Source organism: Anabrus simplex, chromosome 1 (assembly GCF_040414725.1).
Source record: "Anabrus simplex isolate iqAnaSimp1 chromosome 1, ASM4041472v1, whole genome shotgun sequence".
Taxonomy (NCBI): domain Eukaryota; kingdom Metazoa; phylum Arthropoda; class Insecta; order Orthoptera; family Tettigoniidae; genus Anabrus; species Anabrus simplex.
The window spans coordinates 65,360,864-65,384,742 of record NC_090265.1 but is presented as its reverse complement, the minus strand read 5'-3'; the positions used below and the strand labels follow the sequence as shown (position 1 = coordinate 65,384,742).

At 38.6% G+C, this 23,879-nt stretch overlaps 1 protein-coding gene across 2 annotated transcripts in view; it reads right to left on the bottom strand.

Annotated features, from left to right (window-relative positions):
* Positions 1 to 23,879, bottom strand: part of Polr1E (RNA polymerase I subunit E) — a 107,459-nt gene that overhangs the window by 19,142 nt on the left and 64,438 nt on the right. The window contains exons 4-5 of one of the 2 annotated variants that reach the window (XM_067156185.2): positions 18,172 to 18,384; positions 13,243 to 13,365 (exon numbers count right to left, since the gene is read on the bottom strand). In XM_067156185.2, the coding sequence (XP_067012286.2) occupies positions 13,243 to 13,365; positions 18,172 to 18,384 (336 nt within the window). The remainder of the gene's footprint in view (positions 1 to 13,242; positions 13,366 to 18,171; positions 18,385 to 23,879) is intronic. The other variant, XM_067156190.1, reaches the window with a different exon arrangement.

The window sequence follows — 23,879 nt, the reverse complement described above, 5'->3', positions numbered from 1 at the left end:
TAAGTTCGAATCCCACTATCAGCAGCCCTGAAAGTGGTTTTCCGTGGTTTCCCATTTTCACACCAGGCAAATGCTGGGGCTGTACCTTAATTAAGGCCACGGCCGCTTCCTTCCAATTCCTAGGCCTTTCCTATCCCATCGTCACCATAAGACCTATCTGTGTCGGCGCGATGTAAATCCCCTAGCAAAAAAAAGAGTCTGTAAACATAGCCTAGCAGTGAAGATTGTGCAACGAGGCTAACAGAGACTATATCGATAAAGTTGAAGTCGGTTGAAAGTGTTACCAAATACAGTAGAGACAATACGCGACACACAGCGAGATATCGAGGGACAGCTATTAGAGCTCTCTCTAGCGGATTGACCTGAGAACTACTGATTCTGTCATAAGAGCACGTATATTTGTGTGTGAAGTTTTTGGTGTTCTTTATGCATTTTCAGTGAGTTGACATAATTAAACAGTAGCGTGTGTCATTCCTTGATATCTCCTCTCAACATGAGGGGAAAGGTATGTGCTGTGTTTGGCTGCAGTAACTATGAAGTAGAGAAGAATGCGCGGTCTTTCTTCAGTTTCCTTCATGACAAGAAAATGTAAGTAATATTGTGTTTGCATATATATTCTTCCAGTGACAAAGAGATTTTTATAGTACTTCATAATCTTCTGACCTGCTCGACCCATATTTTAACTGGCTTAAAATATAATATGCATATTTTATTGTATAGTGCAGCAGTTAACCTTCAATACTGATGTGTTATTTTAGGTGTGATCTGTGGGTTTGATTTAATTCAGGAAAATACATATGCATATGAGTGTGGCTGGTTGTGTTCCAAGTTACCCCATTTGGAACACCGTAATGCGTTGTCAAGCACTGACGAAAATATGGGTGATTTAAGAAATGTACCATACATATTTTGTTGAAACAATATGATGATGCAAATTTGCTTTACCCTAATGTAATGGCATTATGGCAAGTATTGCTTATAGGGAAAGGTTGAATGTTTTTGAGGCTAAATTTATAGATTTTCTTTCTGTTAGTAGACTTTAAGTTAAAAGGAAAATTGTCCAGCTCTTAAATGTAAATTCATTGAATCATGTGTGTAAGGAATGTGCCGATATTTTTGTTGACAATTTTTTTAATATGATGATACAATGCTTTTAAATGAGAAAAAAGAAAAATCTAGCCATGAACATTCAGGCAGGTGTTCTAAAGCTAAAAAAGTAATGCACAAATGAAAGATCAAGCCTTTTCACAGCAGTCCATTTCACATCTTGATTATATGTCTAATTTCAGTCTTTAAATAATAACCTGTTAAATAATTCTTCATTCATTTATTCAGAATTGCTTTAGCAACTAACACTTTCTTTCTAGATGTAATTTATTTATCCATTTCTGTATATACATTTCCATTGATATTTGAATTTAGCACGAATTTTCAGGTCAAGCTACTTAGGAGTGCCACTTGCGACTTGTCTCCCATTTTAACAAGGCTAAATCCGGAAGTGTCGTATTGTCTCTACTGTATTTGGTGTTACGACAAGCCGTTTGGAAACCCGGGGTACAGCTAGAAAATATAGGCTGAAGATTGTTATTCATCAAGGTGGATAGAAGCGAGAGTTCTCTTATTTACGTATCGGATGCTCAGTAACCAATCTGAAAGCTCCGAAGGCCTCTTTTTACCCAGTATGGTAGCACGGCCGGTAGTACAAAATTCTTTCCACGCACTGTAAGCACACGAAACAGACACTCCGGTGAACTCTGATGTTCATTTCATGATATCGTCAATTGAACTGTCGGGATATGTTTCCACAAACTTATTAAATACATTTAAGACAATAGTCATCTCTCCAATTTTCAGAGGTTTCCCTTGCTTATGTTTTATATAACAATAGCCATTAAAACGAACTGACTCAAGGTCGTGTAACTGCGCGTGATTTTCCTCACAGCTGCGACTGACAGCTACCGATGCCAGATAAATAGGGATTTCCGAACAATACTTTATACTTCAAACTTTCAGAAACAACAAGTATTTTTAAATATAGAAATGGACTATTTACTTGACGGACAAAGACGGAAAGAAGTGTGAAGCAGTCAAAGTCGTGTGGTTTCGTTTACACTTACTTTATTCTCTAGTTGGAAAGAGTGTGTAGGTTTTCTTGATACCAGGCTCGCTTCTCTTTCTTCTGCATGTCTATAAGCTAATGTTTATATTGCAAGTTTATGTACAAGTTGATTTCTCATATCCACTGCAGTTAAATGGCATTCTCTCAAGACCTGCAAAGTTACAAAACGATCACCTAACACCATTGTACATCGTGGGTGACCAGATCATGAATGCATGTGATAAGTATGGTGTTTATTACATACTGTTACGTGTCAGCCCAATGGTACCTCCTTTAGGTATTTCCAGGAAGGGGATGGTGACTCAGACGACCTGGAATCTCCCAGCTGCCTTGTGGGGTGGGAAGGCCTTCCCATGCATTGTTCTCGCCGGCCGGCTTACCTGTGAGTTTCTCTGAGATTCAACGGGAATGTTCTGCCTCCAGTGACATCGTGAAATTTTTCGATCAAATTACGCGAGGTATAAAAAGGGAGACGAGCCCCAGAGAGTCAGTCAGTGTTGGACTCGGAGTCAGAGTTGGGCTCCGTGTGGGAGTCAGTGTTAGAGTGAGCGACAGTTGGGCTCCAAGGTAGAGCCAGTGTGACACTCAGTGAGTTGGGGTTTAGTGGTTGGGCTGAGGGCGACAGAGGTGTTGGCTGTCACTAGTGTCCCACCGAGGTCTGAACCAGGAGCTGTTGTTATGGTGTTGGAGTGTCCAGTGAGTAGCTGCATGGGAGATAGCGTACGGGACAGAAGACTGTGTACTGCCTTAGAGTACTGTGTGTGTGTGTGTACTTCTGTGGATTGAAGACTGCCATGAATCAACGATTGAAGCAGTTATCGTGAGCGTGAGGATAATTGGTCGTGGGTTAATATTCACTGTCGTCGGTACTGTCCTGCTGTTGGATACTGTTGAGCTGTTGCTGATTGTTGTTCACTTCATGTGACTGTGTGAAGTACCGAACGATCATTGGAGTCGAACCGACGAACAGTCGTTATGTGTTATATAGCCAGGGGCACTGTGTTCCAATCCAGCTGTCTACGCACAGTGGGTGTACGAGGTGACTGGACTTGAGGGAAAGTGAAAGTAAGGATTATAGACGTTTCCAGGTAGCAACCGTCCAGGACTCCTGGGTGTGTTTACAGAAGAGAGATTTGTAAATAGACTGGTAATCAGTGTGTGGCCATTCATAACTGGTTAGAATTGTTTGTTTTTAATTATGTGTGTGTGTGTGTGTGCATTTATTAGGCCATTAGAGTAATCAAACAGATGGAGTTTTATTCGTAACAATACAGTAAGTTCCATATTCCATTCCATATTGACGTCAACTATACAAATATGGTATTCCCAAAACCATCTCACAGCTCACGAAACACTTGTGGGGCTTGCTCTAACACCCCTGCAATATAACAATAGCTGCACCTTTCATCCGCTAATGCAATAGCTCTAGCACAATTTTCAGGATTTTGTACAAAAAATACATTCAGTGGTCCGCAACAACGATGCTTTAGAGAAGTCAAAGATGAAATTGTGAGGTATGTGTGCGTAAAATGCAAGAGCAGAATGGCTATACCACAGCGCAATAAATTCGTTCGTTGACCTTCACTGTCTGCGTTGTTGTTAGGCCTATACAACGCTAGCTGCTGAACTTGGCCGAACCGAGCAAGCGAGACGTACATGTAGCGGTAGCTGGTTGTACCTGACACAGAGTAAAAGTAACAGTTTTATAGACAACAGGAAATTTTCCCGATGGATCGTCATATTGTAGAGACGCGTGGAACAGGTATTGCCGGCGAATTTTCAACAGGTTCTCTTTGATATTATGATGCCAATATTAAGTTAATGGTCATTAAACCCACGGAAATAAAGAATAATTGTGCAGCTGCAAAAAAAATATGGCATAGCTAAAGCCAATGTTCGGCATTGGTGTGAAGACAAAGACAGTCTAAAAATGTGTACTGTACAAGAAAGACATTCATATGATTTTACAAAGCACTTTTTAAGCCTGATTTAACTTTTTTGAAGGAAAAAGTGGGGGTCGTCTTTCATTCAGCAAAATACGGTAGTTTACTCTTTCAGTGTCAGCCCGAGAACCACAGCACAGTGTCAGCCTGAGTATGTACTCAGGTACGTACAGCTTTGCTTTTATGGCTCCATTAGCAGATAGAAATATCATCTATAAAATTAGGAAGAAATTCTCTTTGCAACTGTGCTGCTCTAATTATTAATCTTCCTTGTTTGGTCTATATGGAGAAAACTGGACATCGCTTCCTCATTATCTGCCTCAATGGGATGATGATGTCAAAAGAGAATTATATTGTAATGATTCATCTAATGAAAGTGAGAGCTTAAGTGAATATGGGAAGTGAATTTGAACGTGATAGTAGTGATAAGGAAGATTGTGGTAATGCTCAGATTCATTCACAGGCAACACGTGGTGATGATGGCAGTTTGTATTCAGGAACTATAACTTTCCCTAAATTTGTTGTTAGTGCTCAGGTTCTTGACCAGGGCCTCTCAGGGTGCATGCACCAGTGCAATGCGCTGTGCACAATGCAAAAGACGACTTCGCTTGGTTGACCAGAGTGCAGACTCCCACTCCTCGATTTGGAGCAATAGCGCTGTCTCTCTCTTTCCCCACGACTGACTCGCTCACTCCACATGTCTCCCTCTTCCTCACTTGCTCCGTAGCGCTCCAAATACGAGATGAGTTGAGCCGAGCTTAGCCGAGTAGCCCAGAGACAAGGCGTTGGTCCGAGCCGAGCCAAGTGGGACCGATGCACTGTGCACAGGACCTCTGCGCCTCAGTTGGCATGCGTGAGATTTTGGGCATTTGAGAGGCCCTCTTCTTGACAAATTGCAATTTACAGGACAAGCACGCTTGAAAATTTAAAAAATTACCAATGTTTTTATAGAATTAGACTTTTAAATGTAATTTAAAAGTTTCCAGTCTTTCAAACACACAAGTTCAATAAAAATATTACACTATAACGTACTTGTAAAAAAGACTATTGAATAAGGAATAAAAATACACATTATTAAACAAAAAATGATATGTTTCGTTCTTAAAAGAACATCATCAGATTCTATCAAGTCACACTCAATATTTGGAAATATTTATGTTTATTTTTATCCAAACACCTAGGAATTTGAAACTTGGAACTTATCTTCATGATTTTTCTCCACTCTAGCATACAGTACAATGTGAGGCATTTGAAAAAAGAAACGTTGCTCTGTCCAGTGCACCCAGTATCTGTTGGGACTGACTTTCTACAAACTATTGCCTTTCCTAAAACTGAGGACATTTGAGAAATAAATAATGCCGGTAGGGAACGTTACTGGCTTTTTAAACTGTGGTGAAATACCTTAAAGTCATGCCAAAGCAGTGTTTGGACATGAACATGTAAAATCTTTAGTAGAACTGATTACAAATTTGGAGGGTTTTGTCTATCCCACAGCTCAAAATATCTATGGAGAGATAAAGAAATTTGAATCAGGTTTTGATAATGCAGAGAATGGCATTCTGATGGTGGATAATAATGTTGCTCTGGATTGCTGTGGCATTAAAAGCGCTGCTGTTGCCGAGGTCAGGCTTAAGTAGGCCTAACGTTAAAGGTGTCAACAAACATTCGCTCGTTGATTTCATCTTATTCTAATTGAATTGTTTTCTTAAATCTACATATCACAGATCCAAAGAACATCATACTGGCTGACATTAACCCCAAACTTATCAAACAGCTGTGCAAGGTTGAGTGTTTGGAAAGATCTGGTACAAGGTGAATCAGTGCATGGTTTCGGCGAACTAAAACAGCTCATACAGAAATAAGCAAGAGAAATACAGTGGACACTGCAGTGTTTGAATGCAATTAATTTGACATAATCAGAATTTTCAAAACAAGTGTTCAGAGGCAATTTGGATTCCATGTAGTAATGTTGATGCAAAAAGATTTCTTTCTATTTATAATACTGTTTTAACTGTGAAAAGAATAAATTTAAAAGAAAACAGTTTCACTTCAATGTCACTAATGTCTTTTGATAATTTGTAAGCATACATAAGCTATCACTAGAGCCTGGCAGTTAGGCAAAATGCCTTTTTTTAACTTCGATAGTTTAATGCTATTTTTTTTTTGTTGTTGTTGTGCATATTTTCTTATGTTACTTACGTATTAAAATTATTCAATGGAAAGAAAAAACATATAATTCCAATGATTTGTATTAAAAGTTTAACAGATTAATTTTAACCTAGTAGATAACAAATAACATATACACAAACTATATTTTCATATTACACAAATCTCTACTGAAAACTCTACAAGCCAAATGGTTGAGAGGGTTGTCAGGTCGCGTCCTTGCTACATAAAATTAAGTGCTGGTGGTGATTATTGTTTTAAGAGGAAGTAGAACTGGGTAACCATCCTCTACTAACACTAATCAAAGGAAAATGCAAGAGGTCCGATACTTCGAAAAGTGAAGGTGTCAGCAAAAGAAAGGGAAGGACCACAAAGAGCGTGAAACTGAAAGACTCCCCAGGCCTCGCAAATATAATACCACCGGGGTCAGAACAGAACAGGAGTTGACCAAGGGTGGTCAGATAGGAAACGCAACAGCGAGAAACCTGACACAAGCAATTGGAAGCAACGCCAGACACAGCTAGGGGAACCGTGGGCAGTCCCGCTTTCAGTCGCCTCCTGTTACGACACACAGAGGAATGTAAGATTCAGTTTTAAAATGTGATTTAGATGTGTGTTACGTAGCTTACATTAAAGCATCTTTATTATTTTAGTGCCCATTTTTTGTCATTATAAATGCCTATTTTAATTATTTTACTACCTATTTCTTCGGCAGCGCACCAGCCTCTCACCGCTGGGTTCTGTAGTTCAAATCCTGGTCACTCCATGTGAGATTTGTGCTGGACAAAGCAGAGGCAGGACAGGTTTTACTCCGGGTACTCCAGTTTTCCCTGTCATATTTCATTCCAGCAACACTCTCCAGTATAATTTCATTTCATCTGTCATTCATTAATCATTGCCCCTTGGAGTGCGACAGGCTTCGGCAGCCGGCACCATTCCTATCCTCACCGCTCGATGGGGGCTTCATTAATTCCATTCCTGACCTGCTCGAATGACTGGCAACAGGCTGTGGATTTTCATTTTCACTGCCTATTTCCTAAATGTTAAGTTTTATCTGCCTGCCTAGTTTAGCAAATGCCTAAACTTCCGGGCTCTAGCTAACACAATTAATAAACAATATGCAAAATAATCTCACTTCTAAAAGAAAATAACAGCCTCACAGCCGCGCACCTCTATGCACACGACCAACTCGCCTGGTACGCGCCCGGTTTTAATCTTGCTCTCTCACCTTTAAATACAAACGCATAAATTCGGTGGTTGTTATCAAAATGCCTAATCAGTTTATAGGTAGAAAATAGGAATTATTTCCCTTCATAAATCGCGCTTACCCAATAAAGTTTTCGTGAAGTCACTGCGTTGAAAAAATGGGAACACACTTTAATATTTTCGATCAGATTCTTCTCCCAGAAATTTTTCCCTCTAATAGCATGTAACCATTTCTTCCTCATTTCTTTATTTTGTGGAAACTGGTGAAATGAAAATGGGTTTCCCTGATTTTTTCAAAGAGGAACACTACAATAGCTCGGCATAGTCACGAAAATAATAATTTAAGCAACTTAAATTCGTGGATATTTAGTGGCATGAGTACACAGGAGACAAATGAAAAGTGCATTGCGCTTACCCAGTACAACAGCAGTGCGCTCTATCGGTGCTAGTTCTATACATCCTTATTGAGGGCTCACTATTCTGTCGCTTTATATGCATCTGTCTCTTTCTACACAGCTTACCCTAGTAATTAACATATATATATCCGTAATTAACATATATATATATATTTCTAAGAAATATAATTGTAAGAAATTACAGACAACAATTAGGAGATGTGAAAAATCTGTCTTTGAGACGACTGAAAGCAGGTATGTGAAAATGGAATAAAAAGATAAAAATATGACAAAAACACAAAAATTCACAGGGAAATATGACGATCTTGAGATGCAGAGGTTGACTCTCTACCACTAATCCACAGAGGGAGCTAATCAATTGATGATATGCAAGTAACATAATAGTTTGACTTCCATCGTTAGTTTTAAGTTGGGTTTTCCTACTTCAGACACCTGAAGTTAAATGGTTAAAAAACCAGGAATAATATTCCTTTCATTTACATTGCAAATCTTTTTTTTTTTTTTTTTAAATGGTGCCCGGTAATGACGACGTAGTGTTTTATTCTCCGAGTAAATTAACCGTAAAATGTGACGAAAAGTGCGGAAAATGTCGAAAATTAGTGAAAAATGGAATGCTGTGTGATTCATGTGATCGATGGTGGCATTATAAGTGCGGAAATTGCCCTAGAGACGTAAAAACTAATGAAAATGTTGACTGGATTTGTGAGCAGTGTGTTCGGAATGTTGCTGTTGGGGACGGCGTTGACGAAGCACCGAAAACAGTTGATGAGGAATATAAAAGTGTATTAGAAATTATAAACATTCTAAAAAAGGACAATGAGACTCTTAAAGTCGAAAATCAAGAATTAAAAGAAAGACTGCGATCGCTAGAATTTGGGACTGACCATTCTTCGAGTGATATACCGGTACAAGTAACAAACTCGAGCACGTGGTGTCAAGTAGTTCGTGGATGGCCGGCTAAGAAGAAATATACAACTGAATTTCCGGAAATAAACATCAGAAATAGGTTTTCTGCCCTAAATAATTTAATTCTGGAAGAAAGTGATCGCACGCGTGAAACCAAATCATCGCGATCCGTTGCCGTGCCGAGTTTAAAATTTAGGCCTAGAATTCAGATTCAAGACCCAGTTAGGCCTAAATCAGCGAAGGTAGCTGTGTTTGGTGATAGCCAAGGAAGGGGAATTGCGGGAGTGATTAACGACGAGAATATAGCAGCAACCGGAGAAATATATCCAGGAGCTTCTATCAGCAGTGTTGTGGAAAATGTAGAAGCAGCAACTACCAACTTCGGGAGCGGCGATGCAGTGCTTATCATCGGTGGGACGAACGACGTAGCTCGCGACGACGCCAAGAATGTAAGATCACAACTTAAACATACACTAGGGAAGCTGACCCACACTAACGTTTTTGTAGTGAACGTGCCCCACAGGCATGATTTGAGTAGAGACTCGTGTGTGAACATTGAAGTGGACAAGGTCAATACAGATATTGTTAACATTTGTAAACATTTTCGCAATACTCAGGTTATTGAATGCAGCAGTTTTGAGAGATACTGCTATACAAAACATGGCCTCCATCTAAACAATTCAGGTAAACGAAAGATAGCAAATATTGTTCTAGATTTTATTAATATTAAGATATGTACTGTAAAACAGGCAACTCCCTTGAGTTATAATACTGACCAGGAAAACTAGTAGAAAGAGCCAGCTGTACTTCAAGCTGGCTCAGTCAACTAGAAAAAGAAACTCAGGATAGTAAGGAATTTCAAGTTACCCAATTGCATCAGTCAAGTTTTAGGGAGGAAGGGGGTCTGAGATTGCTCTTGGTAAACTGTCAAAGTGTAGTAAATAAACAATTAAAATTCGGTACATTGATGGAATCTTATGAGACTGATGTGGTGATAGGAGTGGAATCGTGGTTGAAAGAAGGGGTGGGTAATAGAGAAGTATTTCCAGAAGGGTACACAGTCTATCGTAGAGACCGAGGAGATAAAAAGGGAGGGGGGGTGTTTATTCTGGTGAAGGAAACTTACTGTTCACATGAATGGTTTACCGATGAAAGGGATGAAATATTAGGGATAAAATTAGTTTGTGATAATATGAAGGAGGTGGGAATTATAGGAACATACAGGCCTGGAAGAGAGGAAAGAGACATGGAAATCTTTGAAAAAATAATAGATTATACTCGTAAAAACAATAATAATGATATGGTAATAATTGGGGGAGATCTAAATTTGCCTGAAGTTGAATGGAAAGGAGCTGCAAGTGAAGCCCATGAACAGAAACTGGCAAATAAGTTCATTTGGGAGGGAGGATTTACACAAGTAGTACAAGAACCTACTCGTCTCAATAACTTACTAGATGTATTCTTGGTTAAACCATGGGAAATTGTTGATAAAACTGAGGTAATTGAAGGAATAGGAGACCATAAGGCTGTAATAATGGATGTAGGACTCGTACCAAAAAGGCTTAATAAGAGGGTTACACAAGACAAGAAATTGTACAGAAAAACTAAAGTTGATGAATTTGGGACTTACCTTAAATCACAATTCAGTTGTTGGATAAGTGAAGGGAGTAACGTGGATACACTTTGGGCTAAATTTAAAGGAATTATTTGGGAAGGAGAGAAGAGATTTGTACCTGTTAAGAAGGGTAAAATGACCTCAGACCCTGTTTATTATACAAGGGAAATAAGAAAATTAAAAAGAAAATGTAGAATAGTAAACAGGAAAATCAAAGAGGGTAGGGAGAGTAGAGAAACTAGAAAACAGCTAATGAGGGAACTGAATAGAGTGAAAAAGGAAGCAAAAGAGAATTATATGAATGGCATACTTCAAGAGGGTAATGACCACAAAGAGAAATGGAAAAAGCTGTATTCATATATCAGGAATCAAAAAGGAAAAGGAATCCAAATTCCTACAATGGTGGGAGAAGGGGGTGAACACTATTTAACAGAAACTGAGAAAGCAAACCTATTTAGTAGGGAATTTAGAGATTCAGTAGATGATTGTCAAGAGTTGGAAACCGAAACAGAAGATAGAGAGGGAGAGAGACAGATGGAAACAAGAAGCTTCTCATTCACAAACGAAGATATTTTCAGAGAAATCCAACTGCTTCAGCAAGGAAAAGCAGCAGGAAGTGATCAAATTACTGGGGAGGTATTAAAGACAATGGGGTGGTACATAGTGCCTTATTTAAAATTTCTCTTTGACTATGTCATAAATAATAGTGTAATACCAAAGGAATGGAAGGAATCTATAATAATACCAATTTATAAAGGAAAGGGTGATAAAAGGAAACCAGAGAACTACAGACCAATCAGCCCGACCAGTATAGTTTGTAAAATTCTGGAGAGTTTAATATCGAAGTACATCAGAGGGATATGTGATGATAAAAACTGGTTCATGAGGAGCCAGTATGGATTTAGAAAGAAATTTTCTTGTGAGGCACAACTGGTGGGGTTTCAACAGGACATATCAGATCAGTTGGATTCAGGAGGTCAGTTAGATTGCATAGCCATAGATCTTTCCAAAGCCTTTGATAGAGTGGAACATGGAATATTATTAAAGAAATTGGAGGGAATAGGATTGGACGTAAGGGTTACACGTTGGATAAAAGCATTTCTAAATTCATGGGTTCAGAAAGTCAAAGTAGGAAATATTGTATCTCAGGAAGAGAAAGTTTGGAAGGGAATTGCACAGGGTAGTATAATCGGTCCGTTACTTTTCTTAATATACGCAAATGATTTAGGGAACAATATAACATCAAAAATAAGATTGTATGCAGATGACATAATTGTTTATAAGGAAATAAACAACATTGAGGATTGTTCAGAATTACAAAGGGACCTTGAAAGTATCCAACAATGGGTTGAAGAAAATAATATGAAGGTTAATGGAGGCAAATCAACTGTTACAACTTTTACAAACAGGAGCTTTAAAACTGAATTTGAATATACTTTGGATGAGGTAGTTATCCCAAAAGATGGCAAGTGCAAATAGGTGTGAGATTTGAAAGTAATTTGCACTGGAAGGGTCATATTGATGACATTGTTGGGAAAGCATACAGATCATTACATGTCATAATGAGGCTACTTAAAGGATGCAACAAAGAATTAAAAGAAAAAAGTTACTTGAGTATGGTTCGTCCACTATTGGAATATGCAAACAGTGTTTGGGATCCTCACCAAGAATACCTAATAAAAGAAATAGATAGTGTGCAGAGGAAAGCAGCAAGATTTGTAACAGGGGATTTCAGGAGAAAGAGTAGTGTATCAGAAATGTTAAAGGAACTTGGGTGGGAAACTTTAAGTAAGAGAAGGGAGAAAACTAGACTTATAGGATTATATAGAGCCTATACAGGAGAAGAAGCATGGGAGATATCCGTGAGAGGCTTCAGTTGGAAAATAATTATATCGGCAGGACTGACCACAAATATAAAATTAGAAGGAATTTTAGCAGAAGCGATTGGGGTAAATTTTCATTCATTGGGAAGGGTGTGAAGGAGTGGAACAGTTTACCAGGGGTAGTGTTTGATCCTTTTCCAAAATCTGTACAGATATTCAAGAAGAGAATAAACAGCAACAGAGAAAATAAATGAAGTGTTAGAGAGCATTCGACCAGTACAGGTTATTGTAAATAAAAAAAATGTGTGTGAATAAATTAATTCCATCCCCTGGTCTAAGGAGTTTGGACAGCCAAAGTAGGGGACTGCCTGTAGGGGTAAAGTACAGTGGGGACTTCGAGGACCCTGGGACCGCTACGGTAGCTGTGAAGGCCCTTCAGGAACTCTGAAAAGTGGTGGCAAAAGGGGCTCTGGTTAAGACGCAGCAGGTCGGTATGCTACTTAGGATCCAGAACGGGTTAAAAAAAAAAAAAAAATAGTAAATAAAGAAATGCAATGTAAATAATTATGTTATACCGGTTGTATAGTGTCATTAGAAGTAATTCCACATACTGTATATCAGTTGACTATATTTGTAAGTAGTACAGGAGATATTATAAGTAGAATTTTGTAAACAATATAAATTTATTAAGGATGAGCTGTGTGTTTAATAGAAAACATTGTTAGCGTAAATTGTATAATATTGTATTATAGGAAAAATTTTCTTCTCTTGTTAATTTAATATTTAGTGCTTGACAATAATGTATTTTAGTGTACCATTTGCCACCGAGGTAGACACCTCATTTGCAAACAAAGAGATTTTGAATTGATTTGATTTTGAATTTCCATCTAATTTCCTTGTTCTGATGATTTTATGTCTACAGACAGAGTTATCTCTCTCTCTCCTATGCCTAGCGACTACTGGATGAGGAGCAAGGGATTTGAATAAATTATCAAGGGAAATGTTCGATAAATTTCCGAGTTCATTGAAAATATTTTTTGTAACTCACCTTATTCCTTTAACTTTCTTTAACTCCATGAGTGGTTCAAGATCCAGGGTAAAGTTATTTCCTAATATTCCAAGAATAATAACATGGCACAGGATCTTATCTTCCATTGATTGTGGGCGCGACCTGGAGAAGTAAAACAGAAACTAGTAAATAGATTACCATATACAACAAAACATACGGAAGGATAAGAATGTTCAGAATATACTGTTGGCTTACAAAGGATACACTATGACGTTTTATGTCTTTAGGCTTTGTGCATTCTTTACTTAATGTTCTTTCAACCAGTGGTATGTCCTAAGTCATAACGTTAACTACTTATGGCATATGGCTTTTTGAAATTTCCAGCAAATACAATTTGCGATAGACACTCCCCTGTTGCTTACTGTAGATTATTTATCATCCTCTCCACTAAAGAATTTCATTGTTCTCCTCCTAATGCACTTGGTGTTCGGTGCTTCAACAGAAAGATATTATTTTATACAAAAAAAAAATTCAAAATATTCCTTCGATCTGTCTAGTGTTTCTATAAGATCTATAGTGAGTTTTCCTGATTCAACCAAAATGCTATTACTTTTCTTTTCACTCCCTTTCTAGATTTCTTTATTACAGTCCTGGAAGGTTTCCCTGTCCCTTGACCTAGGTTTTACCTCCAATGTTCCAAACTTTTCCTATGATTTCTGTTTGGACTTTGCAATTATTTCTTTTGCTCTCTTTCATCTATGTACCATTTTCTATCTACACCCATTCTTGTTTGGAGCCATTTTTTTATATACAGTACCCCTCTTTTTACCTTTGCAAGCTTCCATACTTTTATCATTCCACCAAGATGGGTGCTTTTTCCCATCTTTACACATTGGTGTTCCTAGGCATTCCCTTGCTGGTCCTATCACAGCATCCTTGAATGCCACCCCTTCTCTTTCTATACCCTGAAAGTGTTCAATAAGCATATCCATTTAGTTCCATCTAACTTCCTTGTCCTGATGATTTTCTTATCTGCAGACAGAGTTCATTTTCTCTGCCTAGCAACATCTGGATGAGGAGTAAGGGATTAGAATACATTATCAAAGGAAATGTTCGATAAATTTCCAAGCATTGAAAATATTTAAGAAAAAGCTAGGTTAACAATTATAAATAAATGTAAATATAAGGTAAACAATTGATAGGAAATCTGCCACCTGGGCAATCACCCTAAATTTAGATGACTGACTGACTGACAGGCTGACAGACAGACAGACAGACAGACAGACAGACAGACAGACAGACAGACAGACAGACAGACAGACAGACAGACAGACAGACAGACAGAACCGGTCCTGGACAACAGCGAGGCCCTTAACAATTATACTATTCACCTGGTTACCTCTAAAAATTAGCAAACATTGATTCTGAATGTCACTTCTTTCCTCCTCCTTCTTAGAAATGAATTGTAAATCCAAAGCGAGAAAGGTCTTACTTAGGGTTAAATATTTGAATTCCTCATCCGCTGGACCCTAAAAGCGATAATGCTGTTCAGCGCCAGTGGAAGCTTCATTTCCATTTGCGTCACATCCAGGTAAGTTCAATGTGACCGCACTGCAAAATGGAGTGATATCGAACTGTTTTAGGGATGGAAATGAAGGGAAACAGGAGCAAAAGCAATAACCTTGGTAGGGAAATATTGTTAATGCGACAAAAGGGTCTCTCCACATACAGTACTAGTTGTGGGAGCAATGATACAGTAAAATGCTACTTCAGAAGATAATTAAAGTGTGACTTAGACAGTAAAACTACATTAAATCTAATCATCTTAGTTCTCTTCATTCAGACAGTTGTCAAAAACACGTTCTAGTCTAGCTGATGATAATGATGATGATGATGATGATGATGATGATGATGACAGCAATAGCAGCCGTGCCTGGTCAGCTTGCGTGGGGGTTTGGCTCTGAATTGAGTAAGAGCTAAGCATAACCCTGCGTGAGACACTGGGATAGGGGCTATCAACCCCGACATGGCGTGTCCCAATGGCTGATAGGGGAAGTTCCTATAGATATGCAGTACAGGTGTAAAGAAGGCATAGCCAAATTAGCACCTGCGGATCAACTGAGGTAAAGGGAAAATAGTCAATGGCCTCGAAAGCAGAAGAGGGCATATCTCAATGGCAGAGAGGATGGAAAAGCCAACTCAAATCCACTTTGCGTCAGACTTGCAGCAAGCGGCAAAGTGGTCAGCGTCATCACTAGAGGTGCAGGAGGAAATTCATGTTCTGGAACTCATCACTCCAGTCCTAAGAACTGGACCTAGGTCCAAACCTGTGATAATCAAGTACTATGGGGGGTGTTAGAAAACAAACTTTTACCCCAGGTGGTAACCAATTCACTGCTGTCAAGAACAGTACAATCAGACTGTCGGATTCTAGGGAGTCTGGACTGACACGCAAACAGAGGAGTTGGAAACTTCTGGCCAATTTCACCCCAACAGCAAAACCTTCAATACAATACAATACAATACAATAAAAATATAGTACAAACTTACATATTTATTATGATGTTTATATAGTACATGTTTCGCTCCATTTCGTGAGCATCATCAGCCAAACTATCATTAATCTAAGATTGTATAAGATCATAAAACAATTCTTTTGGTACAAGATTGCTCCTATAAAACTAATTGATAATCTTATAACATTTTAAAAGTCACACAACAATAAAACTATGTCTTAAGCTAACACTTTTTGTCTAAAATCTTCTTCAGTCTAACATTTTATTGCTGAAACTCATCTGGTGAACATCTTTTAAAATTGTTTAAAAATAAGAATAAAATAAAAAACTTTTGAGATCTGGCTAGTTGTGTTGATTTCTGTTGCTTAACTTGTATAATTGTCATTAAAACTTCATAACGGTATTGAATATTTTCTGCAGTTGATGATTGTCATTATGGTCGATAGACTTATTCTCGTTGCTGGAGTAACATTTATTAAATGTATTGGTATTAATTTATATTATCAATGGGGTAAAACTGTTCGTGAACAAACTTGTTGATGAAACACTTTCTGATGTGATATTGGATTTAAAAGTTTCTCGAACGTTCCATAATGGCTCGTTGGTATATCTGCAATGAAAGATAAAAATTATATGTTTATGGTTTTGATTGTATTTCTGTATAACATCTTATTGGAAGAATTGTCACTTACTTTCCTTTCTGCTGCATAATTGTTTGGTGTTACTCCTAGCCTTTTGAGAACTACTTGTTGTCCTGTTTGCACTTCTTGTGTTGTATGAGTGAGTGTGGATGAGTTTACGTTTTGGTGGGGAGGGGGAAGGGGAAGTTAAGGTAGGCGGCGTATTGATAGCTGCAGTAGACTGTGGAGGGGATAGTCTAGGAGAAGTGAGGGGAGGAGTTGAGTTTGTTTGTATCAATAAGCCATTATCTTTTATCGGATTAAAATGTTTATAGAATTTATTTATATCTGATTTGAGTATTTGTATTAGTTCCGGTAATTGTAATAAGATGGGATTCTTTATTTCTATTTCATCATTTAGGTTTTTATTTTTATTGTATTGTTGATCTAAATGAATGTATATGTTTTCCAATTCCGTCATTTCTTTTCCTTTTTCTACTCATTTTTAAATCCCTTTCAATAGTTGTAAAACTGTGTCCAGTTTCATGCATGTGTGTACTCATTGCAGAATGTTTCCTGTGTTTGGCTGCATTTACATGTTCGAGATATCTTATTATAAATCTTCGGCCAGTCTGGCCAACGTATGAAAAATTGCACTCTGCGCACGTGAGCCTATATATTCCAGATCCTTGATATTGATTACTATTTATATTAACTTTATTGTGGTTGAAGAAAATGTTTATTTATAAATATAAATATGTAAGTTTGTACTATGTTTTTATTGTATTGAATAGGTGATAATTAACAAAATTATAAGAATTTGCATCATAAGTGGTATGTTCCGAGCTGTCAGTGGAGAGATGGCGTGGAATGACATTAGTAGACGAATAAGTTTGAGTGGCGTTTACAAAAGTAGGAAAGATCACAATATGAAGATAAAGTTGGAATTCAAGAGGACAAACTGGGGCAAATATTCATTTATAGGAAGGGGAGTTAGGGATTGGAATAACTTACCAAGGGAGACGTTCAATAAATTTCCAATTTCTTTCAAATCATTTAGGAAAAGGCTAGGAAAACAACAGATAGGGAATCTGCCACCTGGGCGACTGCCCTAAATGCAGATCAGTATTGATTGATTGATTACAGACCTACGCTGTTTCGCACATTGCGGTACCATTTACAGGCAACACAAACCTATGGTGTTCATCACATACGGGTACTAACAACAGGGACTTGTACTATCCCGTGGTGTTCCTCATATAGTGGGTACTAATCATACGCAAGCCAGAACCATGGGTTCCCTCATCCCATGGTGTCGCTCATATAGTGCTACTAATCACAGGTACTGTAACAGCCGTCACGCTCTCGTTTGCTACTAATCACAAACCTATTTGGTACCCAATATAGTGGTACTACGCGCAAGTAAAAGCGACCCATGGTGTTCCCCGCGTGGTGGTTCTAACTTGATCATCCCTTGGATGCCCCTTTTAGTCGCCTCTTACGACAGGCAGGGGATACCATGGGTGAATTCTTTGCCTGTGTCCCCCACCCACAGGGGGTTGTGGGTTTGGTTCGCAGGAGGTATTTTATTTCCCTCAAGTCCGCCGGCAAGCTGGTTAGGATCCCCCTATCCGCTACCTGGGACACGCCACACGGGAGTATCACCTCTCCTCCTGCTATGCCAGCGTAGTAGGTTCGTGGTAATGATACAAAGTTGATGCTGTAACATCTTCAAATGCCAATGACCTCAGCAAGAGTCAGTCTTTTTATAGTGAAAACAGAAGGAAAACAAAAAGTACTATTACATACATATTAATGGCCAGCCAACTTACCTGCTTCTGTTGCTAAAAATTGTGAAATTATTCACAATTTTTAAATTGACAATCTCTGAGAATGGGCACACACAAAGATTTCTCCTTCGTAACTCTGCATAAAGCATGCTGTATAGTTTCAAAAGGCACTCTGCATATAACAACATTTTTAAGTGCTGTATTTTATTCTCAGCAGGCAATTTTTTCAAATAATGGAGAAAATATGTGGAGTATCTAGAACAAAAGAGAATGAAAGGAAATAACAGCAGGAACATGATAATGAAAAATGTTCTTGTCTAATTATTGATTCTCCTCACACTAAAACACAAATTAAAAAACGGGAAATCTCAAGGTCATAGGAATAATAACTGTGGATTTAAAATTCGACAAATAGAGATTTGATCCTTCAGAAGTACGACATATTCCTCCCTTATTTTCATTAGTCACAACAGCAATATGCATACGAATATACTGGAAAGGGAATGTACAAGTGTACAAATAAACACTGAAAACAGGAATAGGAAAGGAACACATACTAAGGACAAACAACACAATGCCAGGCTACTGCGGGCTTTGTCCTTGCCTTGTAGTTTCCACGGAAGAGTGAAGATTTCTCAAGAACAGCTGTCTCTATGAGTATAGACGTCTGCCCCTTGATGACATGTGAAACACAAAGAAACTTAACAGAGCTGAGACAAAATTTATCAGGAAGTCGAGTGATGAGGACAGAGCCCATCCACACTTCAATGCCATTAATGACTGGACAACTGTATGAACTGGCTTAACTGGAACTACTATGGGTCAGTATGATGCAGGTCCATCCTTTGCTGCCACCACAGCCTCTAATCTTTGAGGAAAACTTCCTACTAAGTTTAAGCAGATGTCAGTAGGTACCTCCTTCCATCCCTCCTGAAACGTGGCAAACAACCTTTAGCTATTTTGGGGTAGCCTAGACTGGCTGTTAATCGGCACTCCAAATTATCCCAGAGATGATTAGGGCATTGGGCTGGCCATCTGATTTCGTTCACTCATGTTTCAAAGTGGTTCATGGTGTGGGTTACTGTAGTCACGTCCTAGTTCATGAACCATGGGCAAGGGCTGAGTGGCCTAGTAAGTGGTCCTGAGAGTCGGGATACCAGTTGCTATGGAATGGGAGTGGGCATCTCGGACATATTCTGAGTCATGGCCCTCCTTGTGCTCAGGCGGCTAGGACTATACAATCCACCGGTGGTCCATAACCCGTTAGAGGAAAGATCCTCACTTGGACTATGTGCAAGTAGGGTAGCATCCTGTTTCATGAATTTACCGAGCTCAGAACATTTTAAGCAAGCCTCGGACCTATGGGAGTAATGGAGTCCCACTCCCATTTGACAGGCGAGGGACTCCTTGGAAACAACTTGGCGAACAAAATGGAATTCGATGGGGAGCTATCAATATTAATGGGGCTTATGGAAGAAAGAAAATAGAACTGGCCGAGTCAGCAAAGAGGATGCATCTGAATGTGTTAGGAGTAAGTGATATTCAGGTAAGGGGAGATAACGAGGAAGAGATAGGAGATTATAAAGTGTACTTGACGGGTGTTAGAAAGGGAAGGGCAGAGTCTGGGGTAGGGCTCTTTATCAGGAATACCATTGCACGCAACATAGTTTCTGTTAGGTACGTAAATGAGCGAATGATGTGGGTAGATTTGTCAGTTGGAGGAATTAGGACTAGAATTGTCTCGGTGTATTCACCATGTGAGGGTGAAAATGAGGATGAAGTTGACAAGTTTTATGAAGCATTGAGTGACATCGCAGTCAGGGTCAACAGCAAGGATAGAATAGTGCTAAAGGGCGATTTTAATGCAAGAGTTGGGAATAGAACTGAAGGATACGAAAGGGTGATTGGTAAATGTGGAAAAGATAAGGAAGCTAATGGGAATGGGAAGCATTTGCTGGACTTCTGTGCTAGTATGGGTTTAGTAGTTACAAATACATTCTTCAAGCATAAGGCTATTCACCGCTACACATGGGAGGCTAGGGGTACCAGATCCATAATAGACTATATCTTAACTGACGTCGAATTCAGGAAATCTGTTCGGAATGTACGAGTTTTCCGGGGATTTTTCGATGATACAGACCACTATCTGATCTGTAGTGAACTGAATATCTCTAGGCCTAGGGTAGAGAAAGTGAAATCCGTCTGCAAACGAATAAGGGTAGAAAATCTCCAGGATGAGGAAATTAGACAGAAGTACATGGATATGATTAGTGAGAAGTTTCAAACAGTAGACAGTAAGCAGGTTCAGGATATAGAAAGTGAATGGGTGACATACAGGGATGCTGTAGTAGAAACAGCAACGGTATGCCTAAGAACAACTGTGTGTAAAGATGGGAAAAGGAGAACATCTTGGTGGAATGATGAAGTGAGAGCAGCTTGTAAACGTAAAAAGAAGGCTTATCAGAAATGGCTCCAAACAAGGGCCGAGGCAGACAGGGATTTGTACGTAGATGAAAGAAACAGAGTGAAACAAATAGTTGTTGAATCCAAAAAGAAGTCATGGGAAGATTTTGGTAATAACCTGAAAAGGCTAGGTCAAGCAGCAGTCAAACCTTTCTGGACATTAATAAAGAATCTTAGGAAGGGAGGGAAAAAGGAAATGAACAGTGTTTTGAATAATTCAGGTGAACTCATAATAGATTCTAGGGAATCACTGGAGAGGTGGAGGGAATATTTTGAACATCTTCTCAATGTAAATGGAAATCATCCTGGTGGTATTGCGAACAGCCAAGCGCATGGGGAGGAGGAAAATGATGGTGAAATTATGCTTGAGGAGGTGGAAAGGATAGTAAATAAACTCCATTGTCATAAAGCAGCAGGAATAGATGAAATTAGACCTGAAATGGTGAAATATAGTGGGAAGGCAGGGATGAAATGGCTTCATAGAGTAGTAACATTAGCATAGAGTGTTGGTAAGGTACCTTCAGATTGGACAAAAGCAGTAATTGCACCTATCTATAAGCAAGGGAACAGGAAGGACTGCAACAACTATCAAGGAATCTCATTGATTAGTATACCAGGCAAAGTATTCACTGGCATCTTGGAAGCGAGGGTGCGATCAGTCGTTGAGAGGAAGTTTGATGAAAACCAGTGTGGTTTCAGACCACAGAGAGACTGTCAGGATCAGATTTTCAGTATGCACCAGGTAATTGAAAAATGCTACGAGAGGAATAGGCAGTTGTGTTTATGTTTTGAGATCTAGAGGAAGCATATGACAGGGTACCGAGGGAAAAGATTTTGGCTATACTGGGGGACTATGGAATTAAAGGTAGATTATTAAAATTAATCAAAGTCATTTATGTTGACAATTGGGCTTCAGTGAGAATTGATGGTAGAATGAGCTCTTGGTTCAGCGTACTTACAGGGGTTAGACAAGGCTGTAATCTTTCACCTTTGCTGTTTGTAGTTTACATGGATCATCTGCTGAAAGGTATAAAATGGCAGGGAGGGATTCAGTTAGGTAGAAATGTAGTAAGCAGTCTGGCCTATGCTGACGACTTGGTCTTAATGGCAGATTGTGCCGAAAGCCTGCAGTCTAATATCTTGGAACTTGAAAATAGGTGCAATGAGTATGGTATGAAAATTAGCCTTTCGAAGACTAAATTGATGTCAGTAGGTAAGAAATTCAACAGAACTGAATGTCACATTTGTGATACAAAGCTAGAACAGGTCGATAATTTCAAGTATTTAGGTTGTGTGTTCTACCAGGATGGTAATATAGTAAGTGAGATTGAATCAAGGTGTTGTAAAGCTAATGCAGTGAGCTTGCAGTTGCGATCAACAGTATTCTGTAAGAAGGAAGTCAGCTCCCAGGTGAAACTATCTTTACATCGGTCTGTTTTCAGACCAACTTTGCTTTACGGGAGAGAAAGCTGGGTGGACTCAGGGTATCTTATTCATAAGTTAGAAGTAACAGACATGAAAGTAGCAAGAATGATTGTTGGTACAAACTGGAAGGAACAATGGCAGGAGGGTACTCGGAATGAGAAGATAAAGGCTAATTTAGGAATGAACTCGATGGATGAAGCTGTACACATAAACCGGCTTCGGTGGGGGGGGGTCATGTGAGGCGAATGGAGGAGGATAGGTTACCTAGGAGAATAATGGACTCTGTTATGGAGGGTAAGAGAAGTAGAGGTAGACCAAGACGAAGATGGTTAGACTCAGTTTCTAACAATTTAAAGATAAGAGGTATAGAACTAAATGAGACCACAACACTAGTTCCAAATCGAGGATTGTGGCGACATTTAGTAAATTCACAGAGGCTTGCAGACTGAATGCTGAAAGGCATAACAGTCTATAATGATAATGTATGTATGTATGTATGTATGTATGTATGTATGTATGTATGTATGTATGTATGTATTAAGAATGTTATCACTATTATTCACTCTTTGATCTAATGAAGTCTTCTATTTCTGATAGACTAAGTTGTTTATGTTCTAATAAATTCTTTCTAATGATTTGTTTCCTCTAGACTACCATTCACACGACTATTTCCTTCCTATTATTTATTATGCATTACTCACATGAGTGTCTCAAACACACACAGTGTCTAAATGTGAATCACGTAGCTGCAATATTTAAATTCAATAATTTCCCTGATTTGGCACATTGGTTCCAGTCACAATTACACTGTTTCTGTAATTCATCTCACTACAACTGCCTTGCGCACAAAGAAATATTTCTGCCTCTGGCATATTAGCCAGCATTTATATAGATCATCTTAAACATACTACAATAATAGGACAAATAGAAGGGCTTGACCTATGGATATGCTTTGTAGACGATACCTTTATTAGTCACAGAATCTCCCCAGGGGAGGAGCAAGCTTCAGAATGTACACATTGTTATTTCACTAGACAGAAAGTCGCATCAGTTGCTGCTAGACCCCTCCAAGGATACAGCAGGTTGACAGCATAACAAGGTGACACACCATTTTTAAATACTAGGTTCCCTTGTGCAAATTTTAATACACATTAATACAGAGCAGTTCCCCATTTTTGTTTCACTGCAGTCTTTGGGGAAGCTTTTTAATAACATCAATAAGACAGCAATCAGCTTCAGAGGATCCCTTAATAAACAAAAATTCAAGACCCATTTTAACCAAATTAAAACAAACGACAATACTCACTATGGGAAGAAAGAGCAGCTGACGAGAACAGTTTTTAAAATTAAGGAATAACATCGATATGAAAAAGTCCTTTTCAAAACCTTTTCTAAAAATGAACAACTAAGAAAAACATACACATTAGATATGAACAAAAGTGCTGTATACTAACAAATTTTTAACATCTATCTAAGTGAATAGGAAATTGTTTTAAATTAGGTTAGAACATAAGTAGATCCATCTTCCCTTCCCATTTCACTGCCCCACTCAACCCTCCCCACATTTTGAATTTTTTTTATCTTTTTAAATCAGTTTTGTTTTAAGCATAACAATGGTACTATTTTCTTCTTCTTCTTCTTCTTCTTCTTCTTCTTCTTCTTCTTATTCTTGTTTTATAAATGCATAAGATCACTTTAGTCAGTCTATCGTTCATGTCTCTTTGAAGGGATTGCTTGGTCTTCGCGGTCCTCCCAGTACTTTTTCAGATGCTCCGATCTTTGTGCCCTTTCCTCGGTTGAAAATGTGCGTGTTGTGGGTTTGCTTTGCATAAGGGTAAAGCGGAGGTTTGTATTCTTGAGTT